The following is a 13,607-nucleotide window of genomic DNA, read 5'->3' as shown; positions in this document are numbered from 1 at the left end:
TGGTGGTAGCAGTAGTGATTTGCGTTATACCTTAGTTACTGGACTGTTCTTATCTCAGCCCATGGGAATTACATTCTTTTGATTCTCCTCCCCATCCCTCCAGGAGCTGGGGTAGGAAAGGGCTGGTGAGCGAATGGCTGCATGGTTCTGGGATGCTGGCTGGGCTTAAACCACACCATTCCCCTGAAGTGGTGATTTGTGCTTACCCTTCTTTCCGTGAAATGCCTAGTCAAAACTCAGTGTGTCAGTGCAACCCTGTCATTGTGTGTGCATTGTGTTAGTGCAACCCTGGTGTATACAGTTAGATGGATGTAGCTTTTTCTGCTCAGACTTGGAGCAGATTAAGAAAGGAACAAGGAAAGAGTGGAGGATGGGTAAACTATTTAAAACCAGCATCTGAAAGTTTGCTGTCTAAGCCCCAAAGATTGTTTAGGGGTTGCTGCTAAGCATTCAGCAGAATACAATATCAGAAAAACACTGGGATACGTGGTATGTCCACATGTTTTTCTACCATTGAGTGCAAGAGAACTGTGTGTGTGTGTGTGTGAATTGCTGCCTGATGTATAAATGCTGCACAATGTGAGTATTTGAGCCCAATTAACTGGAGTCTAAGCAGGAGGGTGTTGTGTACCTACCTTTGAGGGTGCTGGCAAGGCTGAGAACCCCACACAATGAATGGTGTTTTCCTCCAAGCTCATCGTGGCATCTGGTGGTGCCAGGAGGTCAGGTGAAAAGAAGGTTTTGCTGCATGTTTCTCAGCAAATGGCTGTTGGCAGAGTCTGATTTGACCTATGAATCAAAGTTTATCCTTCTTACCACGCAGAACTGAAAAAGAAGAAAATCCAGTGTGTTGCTCAAGTGTATGAGCAAGCAGTTAGGGAACCAACGGAGGCAGCTGTTTAACAATTCTGGTCAAGCTGTTTCTTGAGGAATTTGTACTTTTTTATTTTGTAGAGCTTACAGGGAACTGGGTTTCTTCATGGAACAACTAAATGCAGCTCAAGCCATGGAAATGTGGAAAGCTATAATGTCTTTCAGAATAAGAGACACCCTCTCTGCACCCAGTAGGCTGAGTTCCTTTTTTTAGCTAATCATGAAGCAATATTTCCTTTTTCATCATTTTTACTCCAACATTTGAGGTCTTAGTGCATTGCAAGTCATAAACTTTGGATCCAGAAATCTCCCCAAACTTTTCATTTTCACACTCATTAATGTCTCTTTTGTCTTATAAGGGAGAATTCTTTTCACATTCATGGAGCATTCATTGTTTAAAATACTGTTTATGATATACCATCAATAGCCTGTTTTCTAAAATAAACCATTACAATCTCCAAATATGTATAGTTTGGCTTCATGTGTATGTGGTTTTTTTGGACGTTTGTTTTTTGGTTTTAGGGTTTTTTTTTGGTTTGCTATTTGTGGGTTTTTTTAACTTTTTTTCTTATAATCCCCACACTAGGCTGGTTGATTCCATTGAATTAAATGCCCTAATAGCAATTTGAAATGTACTTGTAATTCATGGCAAGTACTCACAGTGACTTCATGCTGGGTGGAAAGCTATTAGAGATCACACTGGTTTGAAGTTCCTGCTTAAAGTACAGCTTGAGCTAAAAGTGACTGCCAGCTAGTTAGTGGTACTCTGTGTCTCTTGTGAATATGCAGGTATGTTGCAGTGTTCCCTCTTTGGTGTGTGGTCGTTCCGAAGTTAAGAACCCATGTATTCTTTTGGGTACAAGACTTTGTGCTGTAGCAGTAGAGTACCGTGTTCAGTCTCCTAAGTGTTCTTCTGCATTCCTGTGTCCACATAGAAATATTTCATGAGATATTAATCTCAAGAAAAAGTAATACCGTCTGAAGTACATATTTGTGAGGAGCACAAAGTTTACATGAGCTTGTATGTTTAATTCCACTTCAATCCTTGATAAAGACACAGCTGTCATGACTGAGACATGCTTGTATGGACCTACAGAGAAGCTTGCCCCACCTGGACTGCTTTTGTGTAAGAAATGAGCTTCAGATTTCAATATTTTTTAGTTGGCAGTGTCTGGGAGCAAAGAAACTAGTAAAAAAATAAATACAGAAACTAAGGTAGCTGGAGGTCCATGGTAGGATCTCTTTCTTGTCTCCTAGAGGGATTTCATAGTCACCATCACAGTTTCTTCTTCTGGCAATGGCTTTGTAATAAATATTGAGGTTTGGTAGTATGAGAATGTAAAAAATCATACCTGGCTTATTTATTAATGTTCATAATTATCATACACATGATCGTAATTATTGTACACATGCTACAGCATGTGCCAGGATGCTATACGCCTGGGATCAGCCTGGCAGGAGCTTAATTCTGAACTGTTCCACAAAAGGACTGTAAGTATGCTTATATCCTTCTGTTTTGTGAGAGCATTACCATACAGGCAAGGTTTTTGGCTTGCTTCTTGCTTAAAATATCACACATTGTTTCATCTATTAGTGGACTATAGAGAATTTTATACAAGTTATAGCTAGCACACACATTTAGCAACTCTCAGTGGAACATGCATTCTGGTTCTGACAGATTGTGTACATTGAACCTATAACTTTCCACAGCTTCACTAATGTGCTTTTGTAATGCAGGTTTGTAAGAACACAAAACAATCTAGGAATTACATGAAATGTAGTAAATCTGCCAGTAAAATATCAGTGTGGTTTTCTGATATGTTCAAATTCATGTGTGTTCCAGCCCACGACATTTGCTCAAGATTTATGACACAGAAAAGATTTTCTCCCTTTGCAGCCCTCAAGACACTTTCATTCTCATCCAATTTTCTTCTGTTTCTGTATACAAAAGTAAATTCTAAATGTTCGTTAATATTTTAGATGCATTTCAAACTTTGTACAGTTATTTTAATTGGTAACTACAAACAGAAAGGCCAGGTTGAAAATAAGTTTATATATAAAATGTCTGAAAAGCTCCCACATGTGAGACCTATTAGATAACAGTGCACTCAATTTTAAAGGAAATGCTCCTGAAAAAAGTCTATCTTTTGTTAAAAAAACAAAAGTTTTCACAGAAGAAAAATGCTAACCCTAAGCTTTTATTTCTTTTTAAGTGAAAACAGGTATTTTTCTGATAAAATAACACTTCTAAAGGATAGAATGAAGATTGTTATTTGTCTCCCTGTGGTGGTGTAGTGTAGGAGATGGGGTGAAAAGCCCTCTCTTTCAGGAGGAGCAGCTCTTCCCGTCCTCTCTGGTGTTCCTTGCTGTCAAGTTACTTCTTGCTCTGGCTCCTGTACAAGGAACCACAGCCACCTTCCACATTCCCCTATAGAGAATACACTGTCCCTGACAGTGATGGTTTTTGGAGCCAGTTGCTGTCAAGCTGTCATGTCTTGACAGCTCTGTAGGAGGAACAAAAGGCTCATCAGACCGAAGATGATTTGTAAACAATGAAGAAGGAGTGTTTGCCCCCCTGCCTGACAGTGTAGAAAGCTGAGGCCACTGTTGCCTATGGTTGACAAATAGAGAGCTAGCCTTTAAAGTGTCAGCTGCATCCTAAAGGTGCAAGAAAATGTTTTGTAAAGACCAGAATTTGGCTTCTCATTAGCTCTCAGGGTTTTGCTGGCTCCTTAAGAAACTCAGTCGAACAACGCCCTTCTCATCAGGATTCTACCTTCTCAAAAGGGACAGTAAAACAACAGCATTTCTTGCAATTTCAGGATGCTTATTAAAAAAAAAAATCTATTCTAATTTATGTTCTCAGTGTTTTCAATGTTTTTGACATCTTCAGCATTAAATCAGGCAGAATATTGTAATTTTTTCCCAGTAAGAACTTGGTTGCTGATGAATGTCTTTGGCAGAGAGTGAGCAAAAATTCATGCATTAGCAATGTAACAATGAAATCAAAGCAAATTAGAGTAGCATTATCTAAAATAAATGGTATTTTGTTATTACTATGTAATGTTCTTTTAACTGACAACAATGATTTATTTCTGCTGAGATGAATGATGAAATTAATCAGGGAATTGCTGGATAGATGCTTTGTTAAATTAGTCCCATATTCAATTGGGAGTCTTCATTGCTTTGTGTACTTATTTGTCATTGAATTTGCAGGGGTGTGTGCAGGTTCCTTTGTTTACATGAATATGAACTGAAACATCTTCATTGATTATTTCATTGTTTTAAACCAGGAAAATCAAACAATGGGGACTTTCCATTTTTGTTCTTGTTTGGAGATGCCTTTTAAAACCCCCCTTATCAAATCATTCTTGAAATGATTTGATATTTACTTTCTAAGGGAATTTACCCTGCTTATTCCCAGTATGCAAGGTGGTCTTAGTTAACAGTCCTTGTGTATTCTTGGGTAATGACTGCTTAAAAAATAAGTTTCAGGAAGCTAATATTAATGGAAATGCTTTTGCTCCAACTTCGTAGGCCAGAGGCAGCATTTGTTAGACCACTTTATAATTCTGAGGAGAAAAACAACTGAGCTGTTTTGTGAACATTTAGCATAGATGACAGCTGGGTCCCCACAATGTGAGAATTTATATGCTGGTAGCTATGAACTGACAGTTTGCCTAGCAAAGAGTTACACTGTGGGAGGTAAAGAAGGAAAGCATGAGGAGGTTTTTGTGAGTCCTGTGAAACATATTTTGCTGGTAATAGAAACCTAGAAGCAAACTTGGGTTTACTATATAGTATTATCTCTAAATAGCATCATCATCTTAGAAGTCTAACACTTCTGATTGAAAACTGCCTCTTACTGAAATTACAAGGAATGCCCAAGTCTGTTTTACAAATAAGTGCAACCAGTTTAATTCTGGAGGAAGCTGTAGCATCCTTCTAATCCTCCAACTCCAACATAATGTTCAAAAGATCTGAAGGCAGATCACCCACACTATGAAGACAGCATAAGATCACTTGGTATGAGGAAACAAGTCATTATTGGAACCCATCTTTGATGTTTTTTACCCTTAGAAGGGTAAAATAAATCTAGGTTTTAATAATCAGTTAAATATTAAATTCACCTTTAAATGCACAGTGCATATGCTGACAAGCCAGCTGTAGGAACAGCTAGAGGATGCAGGGAAACATCTTAAAAGCCCAGGAGTGATGTGGGAAGCTCGTAACAAGCTGAGTAATTCTGCTGCATGTTAGGACTGGAGCTACCTTTAGGTAAACTGTGCTGCAATTTTGTTTAAGCTTTTTGCACATCCAATTTTGTGCAGCCCAAAGGAAGGAATGAGCTGAATGCCTATGGGAGGAAGTCACAAAATGAAGTCCGCAGCATTTTAGCTTTGAAGATCCTCTAAGAGCCTATATCTGTGCTGTCTGTCCCATTAGCATCCTTTGGATGGGGGAGGGGAAGGAAGTGTGCCATTGCAGGAAATTCTGCACCAGAGAGGGAAAAGATAAATGACTTTTGTAGGGAGAAAAAGGAGCAATATGTTTTGTAGTTGCTTGGGGACAGCGCTTGAGTTTCACTTGTATGATTTGTGTAAGACCAGGCAGTTTGTTTGGATGAAGAGACTCAGGGCAGAGCTCATGAAATGCCCCTGCAGTCCCAGCAATAATATAGATCTGTGATTCAAATGTTTGAAGAAAAATCATGTGCAAGATAACAAATGCAAGTTTCTCCCTGGTCATCCTAAGCAATTGGTCTCCATTAAGCTCAATGGTGCTGAAATCCCACGAAGCAGAAGGGACACTTAATCCTTAGGCCTCTATGACAGCCCCCCCTATGGTGCTAGGAATAGGTCTTTTGCATAAAAATGTCTGTAGAAAGTCTGTAAGTATGGTCTTCTGGGAAATGCATCCATTGAACATTTTAAGGTAGGCAGTGGGGTGTAGATCCTCTGTGATGTCTGTGCCATGTTGTGAACTTTACAGGGCTTTGTTGAGTCAGGCGTAAGTGTCTGTGGCCTCTTGTGGGTATGCTGGTTTTTCACAGAGAGCTGCTTTGAGCCTCCTTTTCCTCCTATGTCCACAGAGCGAGCGGATTTCCTTGCAGGTTAGACAGAGAGGCAACCACTGTGGTGATTTTATCTGCCTCTTTTACTTCCCTTTGGCTCCCCCAAATCACCCTGGATCTTGTTCTTTTGTTTCTTGGACTCTCTGGAGGACCAGAGTTTCAGAGCTTGAGGTCACACCACAACAGAAACAGAAGCATGTATGCAAATGACAACTAATATTATCATCTCTGAACATAACAGGATATAAGCCTCCCTGGAAGGACAGCAGGTCATGTCAAACAACCTCAAAGGCTGCTTTCAAGTCAGAGAATTTTGAAGCATTTAGTAGCTCCTAAATGTTTATTTTGGGACATCTAAAGCCACTTAACATGTACTAAAGCCACAGAATTTATGGGACAGTGTCCACAACTCTTAAAAGCCAGGCTTAATAACTGCTGCCTTTGTCTGTGATTTGTCACAGTCTTGCCTTTGTATAACTAGCTCTCTTGGAAGGAGCTTTGATATATCTTGAATAAGAAAGGTACTGTTATTTATAAGACATATCTCTTCCACACTTCCTCTGATTCCCATCCCCTCCCTCCCCCATCCTTTACTGAGTATCTGAGCTCTCATTTGCTCAGGGTCACCTCAGAGATGAGATGTCCTTTGAATCTCAAGATATGCTCCTGGTTCAATAACTGTGTAAATTAAAAAGTGTTCTTGAGAAGGCAGTTGCAGCACAAGAGTGCAGCTGCATACGTAGTATTGCACTGCCATGTTGTCACTCTGTGTTCCTAATGGTGGCTGGGCTTCAGGAAACTCAAATTTGTTTTTCTGCTTTAGCATGTCTTAATCCAGAGTTAGAAAATGCTTTAATATTTTGCATTAGAAAGGAGGTTGTGGCTTTATACTGGCTGAATGGAATTTAGTTTGCTGAGAAAAGAAGATAAATAAATCTAAAGAAGAAGTAAGACAGTAGAGATAATTCCTAACAAATACAGTTTATGCTATAATGCAGGATCTGTTTCTGGACCGTGTACACTATTGCAGTGCCTGGAGAATACATGATACAATGTCAGACATTGTTCTGTACATGCGAGTGAGGACAAGTGCTGCCATCATTCTATCTTCTCCTCCTGGAGAGGAGAATTGTTTTGTGGTGGTGCATCCTGTTGCTGTGGCAGTTGCATCCTTGGAGACCTGTGTAGTAACTCTGTCTCTACTGCAAAGTCAGGTTTTGACAGGGTTGATACATGAAAAATCCCTATACAATTTTTTGCATTAAGAGAATATTAACTCTTATATTGTAAAAAAAGTCCATTCTGTAACTAAATCACAGTGCTTTAAATTCATGTGTATTTTCACCACCTTTTTGTTTTTTATATGTTGGGCTGCACTGTATGCTGTTTAAATGACTGTCCTGACATCACTAAAAGTGAATATCTTGGTGCTAACAGGAACATGTCCCACCTGTAATTTTGGGGTCTTCTGGAATGAAGACAACTACACAGATCTAATTTATTACTGCATAGACTAGCATGACAATTTGACCTTGTTCTTTTATGCCCTGCTAAGCGGCTACCAGAGTTCCTTAGTTAAAATGGTCTCTTTCTAATTTTAATTTATCCTGTGTCTGGACAGCTGAGTGTTTAAGGAGGAGTTGCTGTCAAGCTCTAGATATCTTTGCCTAAGGCTTCACAGTGACCTATCCCAGCAAAACAACCACAGAGAGAGCCAGGGTGACCTCTGATTCCCAGTGCCCTTCTGTCATCACCTCGTGCCTTGTTCCTTCCTTCCTTTCTTTCCCAGTGCTTTGTGTATATCAGCTCAGGAAGGTCACTTTCATGGACCTCTTTTTTGTTTTTCCTGTTGTCTTATTTCCCATGTCCTTGCAGCTTGGCTAGAAGGCTCACTCTGCGTGGCTTGGTCAGTATCTATCTCATGACCTTAGGCAGGCAGTTTTGGTTTAGCAGAAATGTTATTTTCTGTATCACGTCTGTTGTGTCCTGCTTTAGGGAGTGGGGATAAGACCTGTCCTACATCTACTTACTAGCTGATTTCTGTGCTATGTTTTATCCCTAGCCCCTAATTCGCCCTTTTCTTTCCTCACTTTGAGCCCTGCCAGCTCCCTGGCTTCTCCAGGAGCAGCTGCTACAAAGATGTGTGTGTTCTCTGTCAAACTGGTCCTTGTTTTGTGTTGCTAGGCTACTCCCTTCCAGCTGCCACTGAAGAAATGCTCTGTGGTGGGAAACGGTGGGATCCTGAAAAAGAGCGGCTGCGGAAAACAAATAGATCAAGCAGATTTTGTGATGCGGTAAGACAGAAACTTGAATGACACATTGTCTCCCTTTCCCCCCTTAAATCTTGGACTTTTCAAAGCTATTCAGTTGTGGTTAATCAGTTATAATTTGCCTTGTTTCCCCGCCCCCTTTGTGGGATGCTTTACGCAAGTGATTTGGGTCAAAGTGTGAAGAGAGGCAAAACCCAAAGTTTTGACTGGCTTCTGTAAATGGGTGGGTAGAATGGGGGAACTGTCTGCATATGTGTGGGTTCAGGTTGTGGCAGATTGTGCAGTGTCACAAAGAGATACTGAGGAGCTGCTATTCTCCTTTAATTATGCAGCATTAGGCAGGGTCTCATCCTGCCACTCATCCCGTGCTCTGTCTTCTGCAACTCTAAATGCCATCGTATGCACCAGTAGGTACTGAATTATAGGGAAAAGCTTAAAGACATGAGCTGGAACAAGCTAAAACCTCTCTATGCTTTTCTTCCCTCAAGACTGACTTATGAATGGCTGATTGAGGAAAGGCCAAACCTTTCCTCCTTTCCTTGATGCAGAGTCTTTGGAATTCCTAAAGTTATAAGAACCTGTCAGGAGGGATGCTGAAGCAGCTGCTGCTTTTGTGATTGAATTTGGCACCTTCTATGTCTGCATTCTGTAAGGAAGAAAGACTGAAATTAGTTCTTCCCTGTTAAACATGAACAAGGGAGAAACTGGAGGAGTGCTCCCAAAGAGATTGCAAAATGGGGTTTCTTTAGGGTTTGAGATGATTACATAATGAACACCCACTTTAGTGGGTCTCCTTGTGAGATCCTGATGGCTTATTATAAAGCCATACAAATTTCCTGCAAACCAAACAGTATTATTGTGATTTCAGGTTTGCAACTCAAAGACACAAAATGCCTTCAGTGTTAAAGCAAAGGAATACAACAAACTAAAGGCAAAAGGAAACGTATACTTAGAGCATTTACAGAAGAGAAGATGTAAGGCACAAGGGGAGAGAGGCAGTGTGCTGATTGCCATTACTGCAAAACTCCTTGGGTGTTCCACAGACTACATATAAGAAACTTCAGGGTATATACCATGGTAATATTATCTCAATGCAATTGAAAACTGGAATGCTGCAGGAGCAATCAGTTACAAAAACAATAGACATCCTTTTATTTAGGAAAACCTAAAAAAAACCCATCAGTTGTTGCAGCTTGATCAGAAAAATCCTTTTCTTTCCAGGCAGGGCAGAGCAGCCATTACCTGTGCAGAACTTATTCTGAATTGGAAATAAGTGATAGGGAGAACCCTGCACAAATCCCAGTAGCTGCCTGCAGGCTGTATTGTATCAGTGATGTGCAGTCATATTTATGGAAAACGTTTCAGTTCTTTTGGGTCACAACTAAGACACTCCTGGGAGAAAGTATTTTTATAGCAGGTGGAAGACAGGATTTAGTTGATCTTTTCTAAAGCTGATTTTGATAATCTGAGAGCTGAGATAGAAAGAGCACAGCAGTGACTTGCATAACATCTTTCATTAAAAAGAAAGAAGAAATTTGTGTAGCATCTTGACAGTATTTCCACAGTGCGAAATGTCATGTCAGGTATTGCCCTTGTTCTTTCCTTCAGTCCACGTGGTTTTTGATTTCACTTGAGTGTACTTCCATAAGCTTTGCCATATGACTGCAACCATCCTCTCTGATCTATTGTCATCACCAGGATTAATTAATGAGTTTAAACTCATCTTGTTGCTGGGAATTTTCTACAAATACAATTGTACCAACATAGAGATTAAAAGAGCAACAGTTTTCAGGCCCCAAGGCATAGCACACTGCGTCTGCAATGAAAAAGGTGCATAGCATTTGGTCTATGTGTTTAGGCAGCGTGGCTATAACAGGCTATTCTGATATCTAGCTACTTTTCAAGTTAGTAAACTTTATTTCTAAGAAAATAAATTTATTTTTACCCTCTTTTCATGCTAATGATTATTTTGAGAGAGAAATGTTGGGTACTAAACCCTAAGCAATGTTTTTGTCTGTATTTTGACAGAAGAGACACATTTTTCTTGTCATTAGATTTTGAAGAACTATTTCTACATCTCACAGCTCTCCCGTTCCTCCAGCCACTTTCCATGGCTCTGCTGCTGTTTGTTTGTCTCCCAGAGAGGTGGAGAGGAGGCAGTTTGGGATTTGTAGACAAGTAAACATGGCTTTCAGCTGCCTTATAAAGTTACTGTCTCGATGTTGGCCAAGGTGTCACAAAGTAAAAAAGAAATGAATGTTTGCAATTGCATATTAAATTTGTATTAGTCCCTAGTGTTTAGTATATGATAACGTTCAAAACTAGTCACACAGCATCTACCAAGCTCATGTGCATCAAGCAAGTAGCCTAGATTCTCTGCACCTGCAGGGAAATAGGCTTTTGTCTGGACCAAACCCAGAAGAGCCATTTCTGCCTGGTGGGGGTAAAAGGATCTCTTTCATTTTACCACTGCAGCTGTTCCTAACTATATGAGTTGGAGGCTCTCAGATGTGAAAAAGACATGTGTCACTCTGCCTCTGGATGACTTTTTTCCCCACTTGAAGGCTGTATCTAAGTCATATTATTCTTCTATATGCAGACCAATATGTTCCAGTCTTCCGTTTAGGCTTGTGTTAAAAATGCTGGCCTGGAATGCCTGGTGCTTCCATCTTTTCTGTACGTTCACATGCTTAGTCCTGAGTACCAGATGCAAGAGTAAGATAATGAAAAAGATATTTCTTAGGATGAGTCTTTTGTTTCTTGGTGTGTTCCTCACCTGCACAACACTCAGCACTCTGCTGACCTGTTCAGGAAAACAATCTGAAGATTGCAGAAGTTTCTGTGAACTGACTGATTTCTTGCAGTTTCCTCTGCATACTCAGGCCATTTCTTAATATTTCATGCAGACAAGGTGGGAATGAGACTTACTGATGAAAGGAATTAGATGTGTTTAAATAATGCATCTGATACTGGCCTGTGAAACAAATTTAATTATTGAGATGTTAGGATAATAAGAACTAGGGAGAATTCTTGGTCCCTCACAGTGCTTTCAAATATGCTTCAACTAAAATTGGCTTATTACAAGCTTGCCTTATGAGTTTGTGTTTATTCAAATCAGAAGGCATTATACTGTAATCTGCCAGAGGTCATTTATGCCATCTTTCTCCTCTGATGCATAACACTTATATATCTTGCTACACAAATATTTGTTTGACCTGCCTTTGAAAACTGCTGCTGAGAGAGTTTCTACAACCTCTTCAAATAGTATTAATTGTATTAAATCATAGAATCATAGAATAGTTAGGGTTGGAAAGGACCTTAAGATCATCAAGTTCCAATCCCCCTGCCATGGGCAGGGACACCTCACACTAAACCATATCACCCAAGGCTTCATCCAACCTGAGCTTGAACACTGCCAGGGATGGAGCATTCACAGCTTCCCTGGGCAACCCATTCCAGCACCTCACCACCCTAACAGTAAAGAATTTCTTCCTTCTATCCAATCTAAACCTCTGCTAAGTTTCAACCCATTACCCCTTGTCCTATCACTACAGTCCCTAATGAATAGTCCCTCACCAGCATCCCTGTAGGCCCCTTCAGATACTGGAAGGCTGCTATGAGGTCTCCACGCAGCCTTCTCTTCTCCAGGCTGAACAGCCCCAACTTTCTCAGCCTGTCTTCATACAGGAGGTGCTCCAGCCCCTGATCATCCTCGTGGCCTCCTCTGGACTTGTTCCAACAGTTCCATGTCCTTTTTATGTTGAGGACACCAGAACTGCACACAATGCTCCAAGTGAGGTCTCACGAGAGCAGAGTAGAGGGGCAGGATCACATCCTTTGACCTGCTGGTCACGCTTCTTTTGACGCAGCCCAGGATACGGTTGCTTTCTGGGCTGTAAGCACACACTGCAGCCGGCTCATGTTCAGTTTCTCATTGACCAACACCCCCAAGTCCTTCTCTGCAGGGCTGCTCTGAATTTCCTGGTGGCACCAGTAGACATCTTCTATACCAGTGCACCAGTCAACTATTTCTGATGCAAGTGCATTTCCTCATCAGCCCCCTGCAGGACAGCAAAGCAGTTCTGGGTGGGTACAGCAGATTTAGGAGGAAGCCCCTTGCTTTTAATAGCTCTCTTCCTCCTTTTGTTGTTTTTTTTTTTGTTACTAATTCCCAGCTTCCCGGGTCAGCGGCCTCCTTCTTTCCTCCATGAGTTAGAGGGGAAGCTTGAGGCCCCTGTGCTGCTTGGGCCTGGAGCAAGCAGTCCTGCTTCCTCTCAGCTTCCCTGACATCTTGCAGCTTACTGACAGCATCCCATAGCTCAGCCACCTGCTGCAGGGGGACCTCCATCAGGGAGCAGCGAGTGCAGCCCTGCCCATTCTGCACCCTCCCCTCACAAGACCAGTGCAGGCGCTCTCTGAGACCTCTTACTTTGATTCCTGTTTTCTGGCTTCTTTTTAAGTTATCTAGCTTGTCTTAATTTGTGGTAAATCAACCTAGAAGCTGCTTCCTAACTGAAATCTCAACACATTGTGCACAACTTAACAAATGTAGTCATGCGGAGAAGAAAATATTTGTGGAAATGTTAAGTTTTTCTTGTTGAATGTGTTTGAATCCATCTGTGTTCCATGTAGGTGGAACTTTGTTGTCCTTCTCCTTAGCATTTCCTGATGATGTGAATTTAAGAATATGGTTTTGAGAGCTGGCATGTGTATGCAAGTACATGCAGATGTAGCATGACAGTGTTTTTTCTTTAGGGAGTCTGGATGTTTTGCGTTAACAAAAATAGCAGAGAGTATCCTGTGTGCACCCTGCCCACCAGAGCAAGACTGTGAGATGCACAGGTTTAAATAGCCACTTACATTTTTTCTCTGTGTTTTCTTGGTAAGTTCTGTATGCTGAAGATACCCCACAGTCTGATATAAAAATGCCAGTTGCTTGTTGTTTGCAAGATGTGTAATCTTAAAATAACACAGAGTGGTAATAGTCTGGGGCCTGATACTGGTAAATAACACAGAATTGAGAGAAAAACAGAACTTTAAAATAGTTTTTTTTAGTAAAAAAAGTCTTTTCTGTAGATAATAATGGCTTCTTCCACAGCCTTTCAGCCCATCAGAAATGCCAGGTTTGTGTCTTTGCTTGGTAGTTACATAAGGTTTTCACTGCAAAAGGTATTATTTCTGCATTTCCCAACAATCTAGTACAAAACTGACCTATTGTGCTTATAGTTGTGAAACAGTAGGGAACATCTGTAGTGTAGTCTCATAGTTATACAGCACTTTCATGTTTTCTGACAGCCTGCTTTCTTAAAGAAAACCAACAAACCCCACACCTGCAAACTTGCAGATTAAAAAGACTAAGGCTGAAGCCTGTCAATCCTGAATGCCATTTA

General features: G+C 40.7%; 1 protein-coding gene across 1 annotated transcript in view; it reads left to right on the top strand.

Moving 5' to 3' along the window:
• ST8SIA1 (ST8 alpha-N-acetyl-neuraminide alpha-2,8-sialyltransferase 1) overlaps window positions 1-13,607 on the top strand; it is a 106,211-nt gene that overhangs the window by 52,597 nt on the left and 40,007 nt on the right. Inside the window, exon 3 of the mRNA XM_034063417.1 lies at window positions 8,132-8,241. Within this exon, the coding sequence (XP_033919308.1) occupies window positions 8,132-8,241 (110 nt within the window). The remainder of the gene's footprint in view (window positions 1-8,131; window positions 8,242-13,607) is intronic.

Source organism: Melopsittacus undulatus, chromosome 5 (genome assembly GCF_012275295.1).
Source record: "Melopsittacus undulatus isolate bMelUnd1 chromosome 5, bMelUnd1.mat.Z, whole genome shotgun sequence".
Taxonomy (NCBI): domain Eukaryota; kingdom Metazoa; phylum Chordata; class Aves; order Psittaciformes; family Psittaculidae; genus Melopsittacus; species Melopsittacus undulatus.
Note: the sequence above shows the minus strand (reverse complement) of the source record. Positions and strands in the feature narration are given on the sequence as shown.